Source organism: Anarhichas minor, unplaced genomic scaffold (assembly GCF_050575085.1).
Source record: "Anarhichas minor isolate MPS153535 unplaced genomic scaffold, ASM5057508v1 ptg000030l, whole genome shotgun sequence".
Taxonomy (NCBI): domain Eukaryota; kingdom Metazoa; phylum Chordata; class Actinopteri; order Perciformes; family Anarhichadidae; genus Anarhichas; species Anarhichas minor.
In genome coordinates this window covers 9,810,515-9,830,893 of record NW_027466476.1, presented here as the reverse complement: position 1 = coordinate 9,830,893, position 20,379 = coordinate 9,810,515, and the positions used below count along the sequence as shown (strand labels likewise).

General features: G+C 40.0%; 1 protein-coding gene and 1 pseudogene across 1 annotated transcript; both read left to right on the top strand.

Moving 5' to 3' along the window:
• The first annotated feature begins 8,908 nt into the window (after window positions 1-8,908).
• Window positions 8,909-10,871, top strand: LOC142964416 (nuclear factor 7, brain pseudogene; annotated as a pseudogene).
• Window positions 10,872-14,618: 3,747 nt separating this feature from the next.
• Window positions 14,619-17,076, top strand: LOC142964474 (nuclear factor 7, brain-like). Its single transcript, XM_076104806.1, has one exon. It carries the CDS (start codon window positions 14,765-14,767, stop codon window positions 16,187-16,189), a length of 1,425 nt encoding a protein of 474 aa, XP_075960921.1. The 5' UTR covers window positions 14,619-14,764; the 3' UTR covers window positions 16,190-17,076.
• The last annotated feature ends 3,303 nt before the right edge of the window (window positions 17,077-20,379 follow it).

Below are 20,379 nucleotides of genomic sequence, written 5' to 3'. Positions count from 1 at the left end.
CGCCGGACTCGCTCCCTCTGGCCCACCACAGTGAATTGGGTGTGTTGTGTCTGGAGCCCTGAGCTTGGAGATGCTCCACTATGACGCTCATCTGAGCCTTTGTGCTGCATGACAGGAGAGGAGAGAGGAGAGGAGGAGAGAGGATATGGATTTAGGAGAAGAGAAGAAACAGGAAAGGAGGAAATAATAGGAGAGAGGGGAGATAAGATATGAGAGGAAACAAGAAATGGAGGAGAGGAGAGAGGAAATGAGGACTTGGGATAAGAGGAGAGGACACATAAATAGGAAGTGAGTAGAAGAGAACAGAAAATAAAAAACAGAGAAAAAGCAAGGAGAGGAAAGAAGAGGAGAGGAGGCAGGGTGACTTAAACAAAGAAGGGAGAGGGGAGGAGACAAGGAAATGAGAGGAGTGGAAACAGGGAGGGGAGATGAGACATGAGAGGAAACAAAGAAAGGCGGCAAAGAGTCGAAACAAGGAGAGGAGAGCAGAGAAGGGATAAGAGGAGAGGGGACAAAAAAGGAAATCAGGCGAGGAGAAAAAAGGAAACGGGGAAAGTAAAGGAAAGCAGAGGAGGAGGCAGGGTGACGGAAACAAAGAAGGAAGAGAGGGGAGGAAACGAGGGAGGATACAAGGAAATGAGAGGGGAGGATACAAGGAAATGAGGGGAGGAAACGGGACACTAGAGGAAACAAAGGAGAATGAAGGAGGCAAACAGTGGAAACAAGGAGAGGAGAGCAGAGAAAGGAAATGCAAACAGGAGATTAGAAAGGAAATGAGGAGGCGGTAAATGAGGCGAAGAGAAATTAGGAAACAAGAAAAGGAAGAGATGCACGCAGAGGAGAGGAGGCAGGGCGACGAAAACAAAGAAGGAAGAAGGGAGAGACAAGTTAGTGGGAGGGGAGGAAACAAAAAGAGAGGTGAGGAAGCCAAAAGATAAGATGTGAGGAAAGATGGGACAAAAGAGGAATCAAGGAGAGGGAACAAGGCAAAAAGCCGAGAGGAGAGCAGAATATGAAATGGCGGAGAAGAGGTTGTCCGTTCGATTGAGATTATCTATGAATTTTACACGAGTCATTCTGTGACAGCGTTACAGCGGCTTTGAGCCTTGGCCTTGAACACGTGACCCACAAATCCACTGTCAACCTGTTGCTCCTTGCAGCACAAATGACCCATCAAAGTTATTTATTGCGCTACATCCAGGTCAAGGCTGCAGCGACATTCGCTGATGCACAGCCATATAAATATATGCTGTATGTGTGTGCCTTTGGCCAAACTGGACCCGTCAAAAACATTTTTGATTGGCCGACACAGGAGCTGACAAGGAGTGAGCAACATCCTCTCGAATATTTAGGCCTCAGTCACACCAGCATCTACAAAACATTTAAAATCCTCGCTTGCTCACGTCAGAGAGGTAACTTTGGGTGATTGTAGACCGATTTGCAAACCTCCTTGACTCGCAAATCGTCACTACCGGTGTTGTAGTACTCGAGATCGGTCTTTTGTCTCGAGTTCACTTTTTGAAGGTCTTGGTTTTTTTTTAGTCTCCAGACATTTACACACTTATACAGACATACACACTCCAGCTGGTCTCATCCAGCATTAGTAGCAAAACATATGAAAAATAATGCACCGTAATTCGAAGATATCCCACCAAAATGTTTTGTTATCCGTAGGGTAACACGCGTAGGGTGGGCGGGAGTCATGGTGGTTGGGTCCAACAAACTGCGATCGTAAAACGAGTAACTTTTAGCAAGATATCATAGGAACGGATACATTGACTTATAGTATACGTAGCAATAAAAGAGGTGAATGAAGAGGAATCTTCTTTTGTTTTCTGTGGGTGTTTTGTGGGAATGTGGATCTTTCAGATCAAATTGAGGAGTGATGGTTTGCATGTTCCACATTTCATCGTTAAGTGCTTCATTCAGTGAGGGACTCGCACTGGTGTGTTTTAGTCTTGACTCGGTCTCGATACACCCTGGTCTTGGTCATGACTTGGTCTTAGGTGGTCTTGACTACAAGGCTCCTAATCAATTTTAAAACTGCTGCAATTTGGTCAGCTACTGAATTTGTGTTTGTGTATAAACCTTTTTTTATATGTGTACTAGGAGAAAGCTATTTTCACTGTTCGAAGAGCAAAACGTTATCGTACTCTTAACACCAAAAGGGTGATGAGTTTGGCTCCCGTTGAGGTCCATCTTTTCATCTCTGGTTGTGGGTCATGTACAACTTTTCTCCTGAAATCCTCACTGTGTGTCGGTGTGTCTCTGAGTGTTTTATTCTGTCTGTGCCCAAAGAGGATTTGGTAAACAGAGTGTATATCCCCCCCTTGTCAATTAGCTAACATGTTGATGTCAGCATGGTCAGCATACTATAATCCCTCTCTTAATGTACTGTAATAACCCTCCTCCCTCCCTCTGCTCACCTTCACTCAGTACACACACACACACACACACACACACACACACACACACACACACACAGTTCCTGAGGGAAGCAGCCACACAACATCATGACAGGATGCTGCATTAGCTCAGCCATCATAACAATATCATACCAGGAGCTGAATGAAGCTCTCCGGGGCATTTGGAAGACGACTTTCTGACCCAGCGTACGACTCTGCTACAGTATGCAAGCACTCAATTTAGCAAGGTGCCTCTCATATAGAGAGGCGAAGCCCCGCCTCTTCCATTGGACCGCCATGGAACCTTATTGAGGAAGAAATAAGTAGTCGACGGCGAGAGACATTCTTTGTTTGAATTGTGCCATGAATTACACAAATGATGTTTGTCAATTTAAAAGATCATTTTAAATGCACGTCAAGAAAGTTGCATTTTGTTGTAAAACTGTGAAAATATTTTATTAGAAAGACTACAAATCCCAAACTCGTGACGTCTCTGAATGAAGCTGGTAAACATCACAAACCACTAGTTTTTCAAATATTTGGTTCTAACAAGTGTTGGGTGGATTAAAATGAAAACGCGATATGGGACGTTAAATTATAATTTTTTTTTTATTTATAGAGCCAAAACGAAAGCAAAAAAGATTATAATTCATCCTGTGACCAATAAAACATATCTGTGCCAAATTTGATGGCCATCCATCCAGTAGTTGTTGAGACATTTCACTTGAAACTACACATGTTGACCTCGTGCTGGTGCTAGAGAACCAAAGTCAGAACCAAAGTCATTAGGATTCACCCTCTGAGGACCATGAATGTCTGTTCCAAGTATCAAGGAAATCATCCAATAATTGAGATAATTCAGTCTGGACCAAAGTGAACCAACTGTTTCTGCTGTTCTGCTTCTTTTTCATTCCAAACAAATCACTTTGGTTGAACAAATGTTTAAAATAAAAAATGTCTCCATAAACTGAATACGCTGTGAATCATTTTGTGTCCTATTACATGTTAATTTACAATAATTCCCCGTGTTTGTTGCTTCACAGCCAGAACAAAAATAATGACTGACTTCCCCCTCAGAAACTTCCTCCCCAGTCTTCATTCATCGACATAAATCACAGCAGCACACTTCCATGCAGTCTGTCCGCGGCCTCCCTCTGGGTCTGAGGGAAGCAGCAAGCGTCAGGGCCAAGATGGCGGTTAATGATGTGTAGCTCGCCAGGGGACCGAGGCGAGGCGGCCATTTCAGCCGGCGGGGCGGTCCAGTCTGGGTGGTTAATGCATCCAAGACAGCTGGTGACACAAACCCAACCGTCCAGAGGAGCCGTCCAGCCAGCCTTCAGTAAGGACGGTAGAGGTGTGTGTGTGTGTGTGTGTGTGTGTGTGTGTGTGTGTGTGTGTGTGTGTGTGTGTGTGTGTGTGTGTGTGTGTGTGTGTGTGTGTGTGTGTGTGTGTGTGTGTGTGTGTGTGTGTGTGTGTGTCAATGGGTAAAAATGCTCACATAAATTGAATGTCTCTACACAACGTAATAAAGTTCAGTTTTGCTAATTTTTAAAGCAAACAGCAAGGTGGAAAAAATGGCTAATCTGGAATCGGCGACATATGGTGTGTGTGTGGGTGTGTGTGTGTGTGTGTGTGGGTGGATAAGTTTCCTTGTTTCGTACAAATGAGCGTCCTCTAAGGGCCGAGTGTCTTTTTCCACCTCCTCCGTCTCCATGGTGAAACAAATGAGGGTTCGTTCCTCAAGGGATCATTGAAGTGTGTGTGCGTGTTTGTCTGCGCACCTCGAGGTGTCTTATGCAGATCACAGTGTTGTCAGGTAGCGCTGCCTGTCTCGTTCCTGCTGTTTTACACATCTGTCTGCCAAGCTGTATACGCCACACACACACACACACTTACACATTGCCAACAAAATGTACACACACATACAAACACTGATTATTTCTAATTGGGGACCAAACTCGGCTCATTTGTTCAGATGAAACAATATATTTTGTTGTTTGTGAGATATTCCTCGGGGTCATCTGTTTTTTAATAAAATCTGTGGTGCAACGTGTGTGTGTGTGTGTGTGTGTGTGTGTGTGTGTGTGTGTCTGTCTGTCTGTCTGTCTGAGTTGCCTTTTCCATGAGAGTTTGTATTTTTCTTCACAGAGTTGCTAAACTAACCCTAAGAGTGTTTTGCCGGTGGCCTTGGTTCACATGTCCCAGTGCTCTTCTTTATAAAAATTTCTGGAGCAAAAACTGTTGAATAATTCAGTCATGTTTAAAAAGAATAAACTGTGATCCTCCATGAATATGACCTAGTAATCACTGTAACTGATGGACTCTTTTTGTGCTTCCTTTTATATCAGTTTACATACTTTTCTTTGTAAAGTGTTTTCTGTTCTTATATTGTTTACATTTTAGTTTGCGTACTTGTTTTATGTTTGAGGTGTTTTCTGTACTTATACTTATACATACTTATCTTGAGCCCAACCATGATGTTATTTTTCTAAATCTAACTAAGTGGTTTTGTTGCCTAAACATAACTATGACCGTTTCATGGTAACGATGTGACATAAAGTGACACATGTAAAGCCTAATATGCGTTACCACGACACACGTACTGTCCTTAAAACGTCTATGTGCTATTTATACGCCGCCTACAGGTTGACGTAAGAGTCGGTGTTCAAGGATTTCAGATAGGATGGGATCCCCGTGGTACTAAATCATGTTTAACAGGCTTGAGCGATAACCATTTCCTCACCTTCACCTCCCGTCCTGTAAGAGCGACTCACGGCAGATTGGACATGCAGCTCCCACCACAGGGTCAAAGGTCGCCTGCAAATGGTCTTTTTTTTCAGTCACAAATCGTTTACATGCAAAGGTTGGACTTTTTGAAACCAATATCTGAAGTCTCAATTATAATTGAAGTAATTTATCTGATTTTTTTTGTGCTATTTCCCAGTTTCATGTCATTGTAAATTTAATAAAGAATTTTCTACTGTTGGTAAGAAAATAAAAACACTTTTTTATTTCTGATAGACGATGATGTCATGATTTGAGACATTATGTAAACTAAACAATCGGTATATAAATATCTAAGAATAATAATGAGTAATACGATTGTTAGTTTAAGCCCTAATAGAAATGGTAAATGTACATTTAAATAGTGCTTTACAATTGTGCCTCTCGTTCACCCCTCTACACATATTCACACCGATGGCAGCAAGTAAACGTTGACACTTTGACTTGTGGACAAGAGCCAAATAAGTGGAAAATACTTTGCATTGTGGTTTTTCTGTCACTGATCTAGAATATATTTTCTATGTCAGACTACCTTAAAGTGTCATTTTAGAATGACGTAAACTTTGTCCTATATTGCCCTTTAAATTAATTAAAACAGGTTGTGAATGATTGTTGTTGGAATGACAGGATCATGGACAACAACCAAAGTATGTTGTACTGGTATAGCTTTTATATTCTTTGTATATATATTTTGCTTTAGGGATATACATGGTCTGTGGTTTGCAGTAATTGTTTCTTTTAAGCATGAATATTACCGGTTATATGTGGTATTAATTATTAATGGGTTTTTTTCTCCATATAATCTTGAATGAGGACTTATAAAGAGCGCTAAATGAGAAGTCAATGTTGATGTTTTTGTTGCGTAACTTGCATACTTCAGTAACGGCACTTCCCTGGTTATTTTAACCCAAACGACGATCTATTCCTAAACCTAACTAAGTTAGGTTTAGGCAATAAACCTAAGTTTATTTTGAAAAGACTGTATGTGTGTAACAAGCGCAAATTGACATGTGTTGCAGGCTTTTGTAGGAAAATGCACGAAAAATGAGATGCAACTTTTCATGGGATATCATAGGAACAGTTATACGAGGACACGTTGACTGTATGCGCACATACACACACATTATCGTATTCAAACCACACTGGTTTTCTCATGGGAGGTCAGGGTGAGCTCAGGTATGCTAGCAGTGTGTTAAAGTACCTGGGAGCCAGAGAGAGACGAGCCTCAAGGCCTCTGGACCGCATCAATATTACAGCACTCAGGGCCGGAGAGAAGCCAATCAAATATTCATCCATCACCCCTCCTCTCTTTCTCTTTCTCTTTCTCACAGCTCTGGTTCTCTCCAGCAAGTGAAAACACACACAGCCGTTCACATCAGCTACCTTAACCATCAGTGTAGAGGCTCTGCTTGTGTATTCAGTTATTCAGAGTTCCTGGGGGAGAGCTTGGGTTAAGTGTTACATAGAACGAGAGCTCCACTTGGGGTCAAATGCAGAACAAGGACGCCGTAGTAATGCTGAGGATAGACTGGCTGTCTGGTTCTGCTGTTGGAGCACACATGCGTACGTATAGTGGAGTCCAATCTAGTCCAAGAACTAACCTGCATGTGCACATATAGAGCTCACTGTAGTCAGATCTTTAAAAAGTAGCAATGCCATAATGAAAAAAATACTTTGTCACAAGTAAAAGCCCTGTATTAGAAAAGGGCTATATATATATATATATATATATATATATATATATATACAGTATATTACTGCAATTGTATTCCTGATTCATTACCGTCGAAGCAGCATCTGAATGTTGTCAAAGTCGAGCTAATTTTAACAACCATACTGTTGGGTAGTTTCAACTATAAAACAATGCATATTTTATAAACTAATAATATGTTTTCTGATGAAATTTTGATCTGAAAAGTAACTTTAGCTGTCAGTTAAATGTAGTCGAGTAAAAAGTACAATTACGTTACAAGTACGTTACTCAAAAGCCACCTTAGTTCTCCGACTCGCTTGTGAGTGAGTTCTGAAGGACGTCCAGTTGGATGCAATCTGCTACTTCACCACTGGATCTCACTAAATTCCTCACACTGGTCCTTCAAGTACAGTACTTGAGTAAGTGGACTTAGTTACATTCCTCCACTGCAGTCAGCCTACATAGAGTGACACATGTGAGATTGAGGCTGATACAGTAGATAAGCTTTTGTGTTTCTGTGTAATTACCTTCAATGCAGAACAACAATGGAAGAGATATCAAGTATCCATTGAGGTGTTTTTGGGTTTTAAATACGACTTTAAAGAGAAACTGCACGGCAGATGAGAATCTTGTTTTTGTTGACCTCCAGTGGTGAAGGTTGGTGTTCAATTCGTGATGAAGCAGATGGATTATAGTGATTAAAAATTGTGATTTTCAGTGTGCAGGGACAAAGTAGTCATCTAATTGCACGTTATAGATGTAGATGTTGCAGGAGGAAAGGTTTCCAGACACGTTCTTCCTGATTCAGCTCAATTTTCCAGGAAGGCTTCCCCAAAAAAAAAGTCCTCAATGCAGCAGATTTCCTGAGAGGCCAGAGGTAAACTTTAGGAGTATAACACACATTATCTTGTCTACTCATCACTGGAAAGAAGACTGAGATTGGATTATATGTTTGAAAATGTATTTTCATCTTAATCGTAGTCTTAATAAGGGCAGCACCATAATGGATGTAGCAGTCTATTTACACATTAATTTGAATCTTATGTTCTTTTTTATGTATTTGTATTTAAAAACAATTATCTCACTCCCAGTTTGGGACTTTAAAGCAAAACAGCGAACACAATAAGACATTTAATCGGAAATCAAGTAGTCAGCAGATTAGGCTGCTGCATTTAGGGAAGTTCAGCTTTTTTCAGATATGTGATGCCTGATGGCTTTCATGGTGCATTTTGTACATACATTTATAGACTTTGACTTGTGATAAACAGGAGAATATGAGATTAACAAATCAAATTCAAACAGCAGCTTTGATTCTTTAAGTGCAGGAGTGTGATCTTTATTTAGTCCACCTGGATGAAATGAACACAGTCAAGAAGACATTTTAGCATGTTTCCTGTTACACCATCTGCTGGTGACTAAAGGACATAACAGCATTTCCTCCTAATAAATCACACTGTGACGGAGAAAAGTGAAACTGAAAGAAGATTGTGACATTGTTGAACAGAGCTGAGACGCCATTACAGGGTGTGAGATCTCTGCTGGAAAACACACGTTTGGAGTATTTGAACCAGTGAAGAGATGGAACAGTAACTTGGTGAGTCTCGTTATTGAAAGATAATTTAGATACCAAGACAAATGGCTGAGAAAAGAGCTCTTATTGAAAGTTACCTGAACATGGCAGTTCAGGTAACTTTCAACAAGAGCTCTTTTCTCAGCCATCAGTTTGTTCAGAGACGTTCAGAGATCCTGTGTCTCTGAGCTGCAACCACAGCTTCTGTTCAAGCTGCCTGCAACTATTCTGGAAACAAGCTGAAAACAAAAACTGTCCCATTTGTAAAAGAAGATCATCAAAAGACATTCCAGCAGTGAACTTTCCACTGAAGGAACTGGCTGACTCGTTTGCTAAGAGACAGAAAACTGGATCATCTGAGACAGAAAAAGGAGAGAAGAAGGTGGAGGTGGTGTGTAGTAAACATGGAGAAGAGACTCAACTGTTCTGTGAGGATGAAGAGAGAGTTGTGTGTCCTGTCTGTGAGTTTTCTCTCCACCAGAGTCACAAGTTGGTTCCTATAGAACAAGCAGTCAGTGACCTGAAGGACCAGCTGAGATCTGACTTAGAGTCTCTGCAGGACAAGAGGCACAAACACAAACAAGTGGAGAAAACACACAATGAAATGATTCAACACTCCAAGAAGCAGCTGTTGTCCACAGAGAGGCAGATCAGAGCAGAGTTCAACAAGCTCCACCAGTTCCTGAAAGAGGAAGAGGAGTCCAGACTGGCAGCTGTGAGGGAGGAAGAGCAGCAGAAGGGGAAGACTATCAGCAGAGAGATGAAGATGATTCAGGAGCAGATCTCCTCTCTGTCAGACAGCATCTCTGCTGTTGAAGAAGACCTGCAGAAACACAACGTGTCATTCCTCAGCAGTTATAAAGCCACTCAGACCAGAGCCAGAGTCCAGAGCTCACTGTCAGATCCACAGCTGGTCTCAGGAGCGCTGATAGATGTGGCCAAACACCTGGGCAACCTGTCCTTCAGAGTCTGGGAGAAGATGAAGGACAAGGTCCACTTCAGTCCTGTCATTCTGGACCCAAACACTGCAAACCCCATTCTCTATCTGTCTGATGATCTGACCAGTGTGAGATATGGAGACACATACCAGCAGCTTCCTGACAATCCAGAGAGAAACACTAATTATGTCATTGTTCTGGGCTCTGAGGGCTTCAGCTCAGGGAAACACAGCTGGGAGGTGGAGGTGGGAGACCATCCTGCCTGGAATGTAGGTTTGGTTAAAGAGTCAGTTGACAGGAAGGGAAAGATATTTGCTTCACCAAAATATGGAATCTGGTGTTTACGTCATCGTAGTGGAAAATACAGTGATGGATCTGGTCAGACTGTCGGAGTGAAGAAGAGTCTCCAGAGGATCAGAGTCCAGCTGGACTATGACATGGGGGACGTGTCCTTCTACGACCCTGAAGACATGACTCACATCTACACTCACAGAGACACTTTCACTGAGAAACTCTTCCCATATTTCAGTATTGGAAAGTCTGGTGATGATAAAACTGCTGATATCAAAATGTGTCAAACTGATATTTCTCTGTGATGTTCAGACATGTTAGTGTTTGTTCAGACTTTACTCTGACTTCACTGTGAGTCAACATCTCATTGATAGAATCAATACAATCAACAGTTATGACTCATCAGAATCAAACTGTATTACATCATCAGATCATCAACTTTCACACAAAAACAAATCATTTTTCAACTATAACTAAATCATCATCTTGTGTTTAATCAGAACACAATCTAACATTTAGTGAATCCACTAAACCAAACACTTTGTTTCCAGTTGTGTGTTTCTTTAACTTTGATCTTCATCAGACATCAGTTTTAGTTTATTAGATTTCTGGATCTTCTGTTGAGTTATTTCAGCTTTGATGTTATAATTTCAGTGTTTTACACTTTACACTCAGAGTCTCAGAGGTTCAGTGAATCAAAACACATTCTGACTCTGATTGATTATCTTTAATGATTGAAATTGTTTTTGAAGTATTTAGTTTTATTTTCGTTCACTAAAATCTATAGAGATGTTTTTTATTTTGTTTTGTAAATATTCTGATTGTACTGATGCAGTGTTAAATAAGTTTAATCCACAAATAAATGTGGCTACAAAATACTGAAACTATCACATCATCAGAAGATAAACTTGACAAATAAATGTTAATTATTCTGGTTATCAGCTTGTAGTTTTGAGTAAAACAACATTGTAGTATCACTCATCAGTTTTAGTTTGGGATGTTTTGTGGTCATTGATGAGTTTCTTCCGTTTGTTTTATTAAGTGTTTTAGTTTATTCTTTAAGTCTTACAATGCTTCTTTATACTTTATACTTTATACAATAGTTTTTGTTGCATACATGGTCAATAACATGAGTGATGAACGGCAATGTCAAGTTTGTGATCAAAATAAAGGGAATACAAGCAGTACAATTTAGTTTAATTGTTTTTTCTTAATCTGAATCTTTATAAATGTTCATAAATATTTTCTGTAAGAGGTTGTTTCCAGTTTCTTTACATACATCGGTCAAATGATCATGTGACAAATTACAAAGAATATAAATAATCAAAGACAATTTTACAAACAGACTTTACAAAACGAATTTACTTAGTTGTATTTAATTGTATTGCTTCTCTCACTGGTCTGTACCTCACTGTGTGTGTGTTCTCAACATTAGAAACAGTCAGAAATCACATTTAAAAAGATGGTTCAACTTTACCCTCCTACAACTTCACTGCTTCATCATCAACTCTAAGAAAGGAAGTTTAAACAAATAATACTTTACAACAATCTCCTCGAGGAACGACTCGCTTTTAGACTTTGTGTTTGTTAACAACTCAAAGAAGCAGAATGATTGTGGTTGTTGATCATCTTTGTAATGTGAAGTTGTAACAGTGTGTTGATGCTCACGTCTGTTATAGACAGCCTCACTGAAGAGAGGGAGCACTGAGGGTTGTACACACACAACACACTGTTTAAGAAATGCTTTCACTGTTACATTTCATTCACTCTGTCACCTACTGAATGCACTTCTCAGGGACAACATGCTCACATGTGCTCAATGTCATCAACGTTATAGAATGTGCAGCATGTGTACAGGATGTGATGGCACGGACACATTTTACTTCCTGTAAACGTCACAAGATGGAGACAAAGTCCATGTTGTTCTTTGCTGCACAGGTTGATCAATAGCAGCACCTCTTAGCACTTTCTGATGGATTCTTCTTTTCACACAGATCCTTCACAGAAACCTCGTTGTGTTTGTCTGACGTCCTGTTTGTCCAGAGTAGCTCACACATCCATCACTGCTGTGGCTCTTGATGTTGTTGCTGCTTCATCAGCCACCAAGTTAGTCAAATCATCTCAGAGACGTTATTCAGATTAGATTATATCTCAGACATGAGTCTTTTCAGCTCTTTAGAGGCCCACGTTTATTTTGTGCTGCTGTACCGTCATCGTCAAAACTCACTTGTACAAGATACAGATCAACACTGAACCTACATGAGGTGGAATGCTCCCCAGAGAATGAAGAATAGGGTGTAGGGTTGTGAAAGCAGCCCTCAGGCTGGCTCCTCCCACAACCAATTCTTAATCAGTGCCAGCATTTAAAACACACCTGTTATCATGAACTTATCCTTCATGTCCTCTGTCCTGTTCCTGTGGCTGCTCGTAGTGGTTTTCGTGTTAAAGAAACCTCTTCACTGTCCTGCTGTCTGAGTGATACTTATGTTAGTACCACATATATGAGTTGGTTCACCTGCTGCTGTTTTGATTAATTTACATTGTTCAACCAACTGGGTTTTTTGGTTTGACTTGATTCTTTTTGTTGTTAGTTCACTTTTTCTTCAGGTTCAGTAGAGTGCCATTGTTGGAGGCTAAGCACCCGTGGTGAGGTCCCTACACCTTATGCATGCATGTATAAACACTGGATAAGAGTGTGGACTGCACCGTTTCTGTTGAGAGGATTGCTGTGTTGCACCTGAGGTGAGTTAGTGGTAGCACCCCTGGGCACTCCTCAGTGTACTTTGCCTCCCTACCAGTGGCCTCTACTTAAATCCCACTATTTCACTTAGTTTATGTTGGACAGGACCTTTTAGGATAATATAATGTAGTTTTAAGGCCTTTTTAGCTTAATATGTAATAAAGAATTATTTAAGATCCCTCATTATTTTCAGTAATTTTCTTTTGTCCATTAATATTCTTTCGTCCCCGCAGCTCCCGTCCCTGCAAATGTGATTATTTTCTTTGGTTCCTTAAATAAAACCTTTGGTTAATATTTATCCTCCATCCATCACCCCTCCTCTCTTTCTCTTTCTCTTTCTCACAGCTCTGGTTCTCTCCAGCAAGTGAAAACACACACAGCTGTTCACATCAGCTACCTTAACCATCAGTGTAGAGGCTCTGCTTGTGTATTCAGTTATTCAGAGTTCCTGGGGGAGAGCTTGGGTAAAGTGTTACATAGAACGAGAGCTCCACTTGGGGTCGAATGCAGAACAAGGACGCCGTAGTAATGCTGAGGATAGACTGGCTGTCTGGTTCTGGTGTTGGAGCACACATGCGTACGTATAGTGGAGTCCATTCTAGTCCAAGAACTAACCTGCATGTGCACATATAGCTCATATAGCTCACTGTAGTCAGATCTTTAAAAAGTAGCAACGCCATAATGAAAAAAGATACTTTGTCACAAGTAAAAGCCCTGTATTAGAAAAGGGCTATATATATATATATATATATATATATATATATATATATATATACAGTATATTACTGGAATTTTACTCCTGATGCATTACCGTCGAAGCAGCATCTGAATGTTGTCAAAGTCGAGCTAATTTTAACAGCCATACTGTTGGGTAGTTTCAACTATAAAACAATGCATATTTTATGAACTAATAATATGTTTGCTGATGAAAGTTTGATCTGAAAAGTAACTTTAGCTGTCAGTTAAATGTAGTCGAGTAAAAAGTACAATTACGTTACAAGTACGTTACTCAAAAGCCACCGTAGTTCTCCGACTCGCTTGTGAGTGAGTTCTGAAGGATGTCCAGTTGGATGCAATCTGCTACTTCACCACTGGATCTCACTAAATTCCTCACACTGCTCCTTCAAGTACAGTACTTGAGTAAGTGGACTTAGTTACATTCCTCCACTGCAGTCAGCCTACATAGAGTGACACATGTGAGATTGAGGCTGATACAGTAGATAAGCTTTTGTGTTTCTGTGTAATAACTAGGGTTGGGTCCCGAAAACCGGTGCCAATATGGCTTTATTTTAGGTATGTGATGTCTGATGGCTTTCATGGTGTATTTTTACACATTTTAAAGTCATATACATGTTCTCATTTACACTCATGCAGTAACATTTGTGTGTGGACATAATTTTCCTTTTTTTCATCTCCACAAGGAGGCAACAAAGCACTTTCCCTGGAGTCTGCACAGCATGTCTGTTCCTTGTTTGTGAGGGATACTTAAACGTTAAAAGATATATCTTACAATATAGTTGAAAATATAATTTTCACACACATCAATATATACGTTTAAAAGGTGCTGGGATGTGAATCATCTTTAACACTATAAATAAACATAAGTAAAGTTTACTTTCAATATAAATCCTTATGACTCATTGGTTTGATTTTGAGTGAGCGGGTCAATATGACCCTGAACAGCAGAGGTGTCTCATCTCTATTTATCTACATCACCCCATGAAAAAAAGAAAGTTTCAAAATGTAAAAAACATTTAGAAAAAAAGACATGTTATGGTAGTCTAATGCAATTCATATCTAGGTTTTTCCAATGTACCTAAAAAATAGTTTGAACATGTATTTTTCATGAAAATGAGTGAGTTATCCTAATTGAACTCTGTTCTATGGAGAGGTGAATAACTCCATTCCACTAAATACTGATTGAATTGTTAGTAATGGTGTTGGTGATGAGGTACAAACTATATTTATTAGGATTTTTTGGTTCCTGACAACTTTAGGATGATTAAACATGCAACCGGGTCACATTGACCCAAAAACATCATTGCTGTGAAACGAACATAACAGGAGGTTTAATCAAGAGGAAACTATTTACCTCAGAAAGATATGACACCATCTGCTGGTGACTAAATGACACAACAGCATTTCCTCCTAATAACTCACACTGTGACGGAGAAAAGTGAAACTGAAAGAAGATTTTAACATTGTTGAACAGAGCTGAGACGCCATTACAGGGTGTGAGATCTCTGCTGGAAAACACACGTTTGGAGTATTTGAACCAGTGAAGAGACGGAACAGTAACTTGGTGAGTCTTGTTATTGAAAGATGATTTAGATACCAAGACAAATGGCTGAGAAGATAGTTCTTGTTGAAAGTTACCTGAACTGCCATGTTTGTTCAGAGACGTTCAGAGATCCTGTGTCTCTGAGCTGCAACCACAGCTTCTGTTCAAGCTGCCTGCAACTATTCTGGAAACAAGCTGAAAACAAAAACTGTCCCATTTGTAAAAGAAGATCCTCAAAAGACATTCCTAGGGTGAACTTTCCACTGAAGGAACTGGCTGACTCGTTTGCTGAGAGACAGAAAACTGGATCATCTGAGACAGAAAAAGGAGAGAAGAAGGTGGAGGTGGTGTGTAAACATGGAGAAGAGACTAAACTGTTCTGTGAGGATGAAGAGAAAGCTGTGTGTCCTGTCTGTGAGTTTTCTCTCCACCAGAGTCACAAGGTGGTTCCTATAGAACAAGCAGTCAGTGACCTGAAGGACCAGCTGAGATCTGACTTAGAGTCTCTGCAGGACAAGAGGCACAAACACAAACAAGTGGAGGAAACATACAATGAAATGATTGAACACTCCAAGAAGCAGCTGTTGTCCACAGAGAGGCAGATCAGAGCAGAGTTCAACAAGCTCCACCAGGTCCTGAAAGAGGAAGAGGAGTCCAGACTGGCAGCTCTGAGGGAGGAAGAGGAGCAGAAGGGGAAGACTATCAGCAGAGAGATGAAGATGATTCAGGAGCAGATCTCCTCTCTGTCAGACAGCATCTCTGCTGTTGAAGAAGACCTGCAGAAACACAACGTGTCATTCCTCAGCAGTTATAAACCCACTCAGACCAGAGCCAGAGTCCAGAGCTCACTGTCAGATCCACAGCTGGTCTCAGGAGCGCTGATAGATGTGGCCAAACACCTGGGCAACCTGTCCTTCAGAGTCTGGGAGAAGATGAAGGACAAGGTCCACTTCAGTCCTGTCATTCTGGACCCAAACACTGCAACCTACTGTCTCTATCTGTCTGATGATCTGACCAGTGTGAGATATGGAGACACAAACCAGAAGCTTCCTGACAATCCAGAGAGAAACACTTATTATGTCTCTGTTCTGGGCTCTGAGGGCTTCAGCTCAGGGAAACACAGCTGGGAGGTGGAGGTGGGAGACCATCCTGACTGGGTTGTAGGTTTGGTTAAAGAGTCAGTTGACAGGAAGGGAAAGACTTTTGTTTCACCAGAATATGGAATCTGGTGTTTAACTCATCGTAGTGGAAAATACACTGATGGACCTGGTCAGACTGTCAGAGTGAAGAAGAGTCTCCAGAGGATCAGAGTCCAGCTGGACTATGACATGGGGGACGTGTCCTTCTACGACCCTGAAGACATGACTCACATCTGCACTCTCAGAAACACTTTCACTGAGAAACTCTTCCCATGTTTCAGTATTGGAAACTCTGGTGATGCTAAAACTGCTGATATCAAAATCTATCAAACTGATATTTCTCTGTGATGTTCAGACATGTTAGTGTTTGTTCAGACTTTACTCTGACTTCACTGTGTGTCAACATCTCATTGATAGAATCAATACAATCAACAGTTATGACTCATCAGAATCAAACTGTATTACATCATCAGATCATCAACTTTCACACAAAAACAAATCATTTTTCAACTATAACTAAATCATCATCTTGTGTTTAATCAGAACACAATCTAACATTTAGTGAATCCACTAAACCAAACACTTTGTTTCCAGTTGTGTGTTTCTTTAACTTTGATCTTCATCAGACATCAGTTTTAGTTTATTAGATTTCTGGATCTTCTGTTGAGTTATTTCAGCTTTGATGTTATAATTTCAGTGTTTTACACTTTACACTCAGAGTCTCAGAGGTTCAGTGAATCAAAACACATTCTGACTCTGATTGATTATCTTTTATGATTGAAATAGTTTTTGAAGTATTTAGTTTTACTTTAGTTCGCTAAAATCTATAGAGATGTTTTTGTTGTTGTTTTGTAAATATTCTGATTGTACTGATGCTGTTTTAAATAAGTTTAATCCACAAGTAAATGTGGCTACACAATACTGAAACTATCACATCATCAGAATATAAACTTGACAAATAAATGTTAATTATTCTGGTTATCAGCTTATAGTTTTGAGTAAAACAACATAGTAGTATCACTCATCAGTTTTAGTTTGGGATGTTTTGTGGTCATTGATGAGTTTCCTCCGTTTGTATCCACAGTTTTATTAAGTGTTTTAGTTTATTCTTTAAGTCTTACAATGCTTCTTTATACTGTTTACAATCATTTTTGTTGCATACATGGTCAATAACATGAGTGATGAACGGCAATGTCAAGTTTGTGATCAAAATAAAGAAAATTCAAGCAGTACAATTTAGTTTAATTGCTTTTTCTTAATCTGAATCTTTATAAATGTTTATAAATATTTTCTGTATGAGGTTGTTTCCAGTTTCTTTACATACATCGGTCAAATGATCATGTGACAAATTACAAAGAATACAAATAATCAAAGACAATTTTACAAACAGACTTTACAAAACGAATTTACTTAGTTGTATTTAATTGTATTGCTTCTCTCACTGGTCTGTACCTCACTGTGTGTGTGTTCTCAACATTAGAAACAGTCAGAAATCACATTTAAAAAGATGGTTCAACTTTACCCTCCTACAACTTCACTGCTTCATCATCAACTCTAAGAAAGGAAGTTTAAACAAATAATACTTTACAACAATCTCCTCGAGGAACGACTCGCTTTCAGACTTTGTGTTTGTTAAAAACTCAAAGAAGCAGAATGATTGTGGTTGTTGATCATCTTTGTAATGTGAAGTTGTAACAGTGTGTTGATGCTCACGTCTGTTATAGACAGCCTCACTGAAGAGAGGGAGCACTGAGGGTTGTACACACACAACACACTGTTTAAGAAATGCTTTCACTGTTACATTTCATTCATTCTGTCACCTACTGAATGCACTTCTCAGGGACAACACGCTCACATGTGCTCAATGTCATCAACATTATAGAATGTGCAGCATGTGTACAGGATGTGATGGCACGGACACATTTTACTTCCTGTAAACGTCACAAGATGGAGACAAAGTCCATGTTGTTCTTTGCTGCACAGGTTGATCAATAGCAGCACCTCTTAGCACTTTCTGATGGATTCTTCTTTTCACACAGATCCTTCACAGAAACCCCGTTGTGTTTGTCTGACGTCCTGTTTGTCCAGAGTAGCTCACACATCCATCACTGCTGTGGCTCTTGATGTTGTTGTTGTTGCTTCATCAGCCACCAAGTTAGTCAAATCATCTCAGAGACGTTATTCAGATTAGATTATATCTCAGACATGAGTCTTTTCAGCTCTTTAGAGGCCCACGTTTATTTTGTGCTGCTGTACCGTCATCGTCAAAACTCACTTGTACAAGATACAGATCAACACTGAACCTACATGAGGTGGAATGCTCCCCAGAGAATGAAGAATAGGGTGTAGGGTTGTGAAAGCAGCCCTCAGGCTGGCTCCTCCCACAACCAATTCTTAATCAGTGCCAGCATTTAAAACACACCTGTTATCATGAACTTATCCTTCATGGCCTCTGTCCTGTTCCTGTGGCTGCTCGTAGTGGTTTTCGTGTTAAAGAAACCTCTTCACTGTCCTGCTGTCTGAGTGATACTTATGTTAGTACCACATATATGAGTTGGTTCACCTGCTGCTGTTTTGATTAATTTACATTGTTCAACCAACTGGGTTTTTTGGTTTGTCTTGATTCTTTTTGTTGTTAGTTCACTTTTTCTTCAGGTTCAGTAGAGTGCCATTGTTGGAGGCTAAGCACCCGTGGTGAGGTCCCTACACCTTATGCATGCATGTATAAACACTGGATAAGAGTGTGGACTGCACCGTTTCTGTTGAGAGGATTGCTGTGTTGCACCTGAGGTGAGTTAGTGGTAGCACCCCTGGGCACTCCTCAGTGTAGTTTGCCTCCCTACCAGTGGCCTCTACTTAAATCCCACTATTTCACTTAGTTTATGTTGGACAGGACCTTTTAGGATAATATAATGTAGTTTTAAGGCCTTTTTAGCTTAATATGTAATAAAGAATTATTTAAGATCCCTCATTATTTTCAGTAATTTTCTTTCGTCCATTAATATTCTTTCGTCCCCGCAGCTCCCGTCCCTGCAAATGTGATTATTTTCTTTGGTTCCTTAAATAAAACCTTTGGTTAATATTTATCCTCCATCCATCACCCCTCCTCTCTTTCTCTTTCTCACAGCTCTGGTTCTCTCCAGCAAGTGAAAACACACACAGCCGTTCACATCAGCTACCTTAACCATCAGTGTAGAGGCTCTGCTTGTGTATTCAGTTATTCAGAGTTCCTGGGGGAGAGCTTGGGTTAAGTGTTACATAGAACGAGAGCTCCACTTGGGGTCGAATGCAGAACAAGGACGCCGTAGTAATGCTGAGGATAGACTGGCTGTCTGGTTCTGCTGTTGGAGCACACATGCGTACGTATAGTGGAGTCCATTCTAGTCCAAGAACTAACCTGCATGTGCACATATAGAGCTCACTGTAGTCAGATCTTTAAAAAGTAGCAACGCCATATTGAAAAAAGATACTTTGTCACAAGTAAAAGCCCTGTATTAGAAAAGGGCTATATATATATATATATATATATATATATATATATATATATATATATATATATTACTGGAATTTTACTCCTGATGCATTACCGTCGAAGCAGCATCTGAATGTTGTCAAAGTCGAGCTAATTTTAACAACCATACTGTTGGGTAGTTTCAACTATAAAACAATGCATATTTTATAAACTAATAATATGTTTGCTGATGAAATTTTGATCTGAAAAGTAACTTTAGCTGTCAGTTAAATGTAGTCGAGTAAAAAGTACAATTACGTTACAAGTACGTTACTCAAAAGCCACCGTAGTTCTCCGACTCGCTTGTGAGTGAGTTCTGAAGGACGTCCAGTTGGATGCAATCTGCTACTTCACCACTGGATCTCACTAAATTCCTCACACTGGTCCTTCAAGTACAGTACTTGAGTAAGTGGACTTAGTTACATTCCTCCACTGCAGTCCGCCTACATAGAGTGACACATGTGAGATTGAGGCTGATACAGTAGATAAGCTTTTGTGTTTCTGTGTAATTACCTTCAATGCAGAACAACAATGGAAGAGATATCAAGTATCCATTGAGGTGTTTGAGGGTTTTAAATACGACTTTAAAGAGAAACTTCACAGCAGATGAGAATCTTGTTTTTGTTGACCTCCAGTGGTGAAGGTTGGTGTTCAATTCGTGATGAAGCAGATGGATTATAGTGATTAAAAATTGTGATTTTCAGTGTGCAGGAACAAAGTAGTCATCCAGGTGTAGATGTTGCAGGAAAGGTTTCCAAACACGACCTTCCTGATTCAGCTCAATTTTCCAGGAAGGCTTCCCCAAATAAAAGTCCTCAATGCAGCAGATTTCCTGAGAGGCCAGAGGTAAACTTTAGGAGTATAACACATATCTTGTCTACTCAGGATAATTGTGCTACTATGTTTGAAAATGTATTTTCATCTTAATCGTAGTCTTAATAAGGGCAGCACCATAATGGCTGTAGCAGTCTATTTACACATTCATTTGAATCTTACTTTCTTTTTTTATGTCTTTGTCTTCAAAATA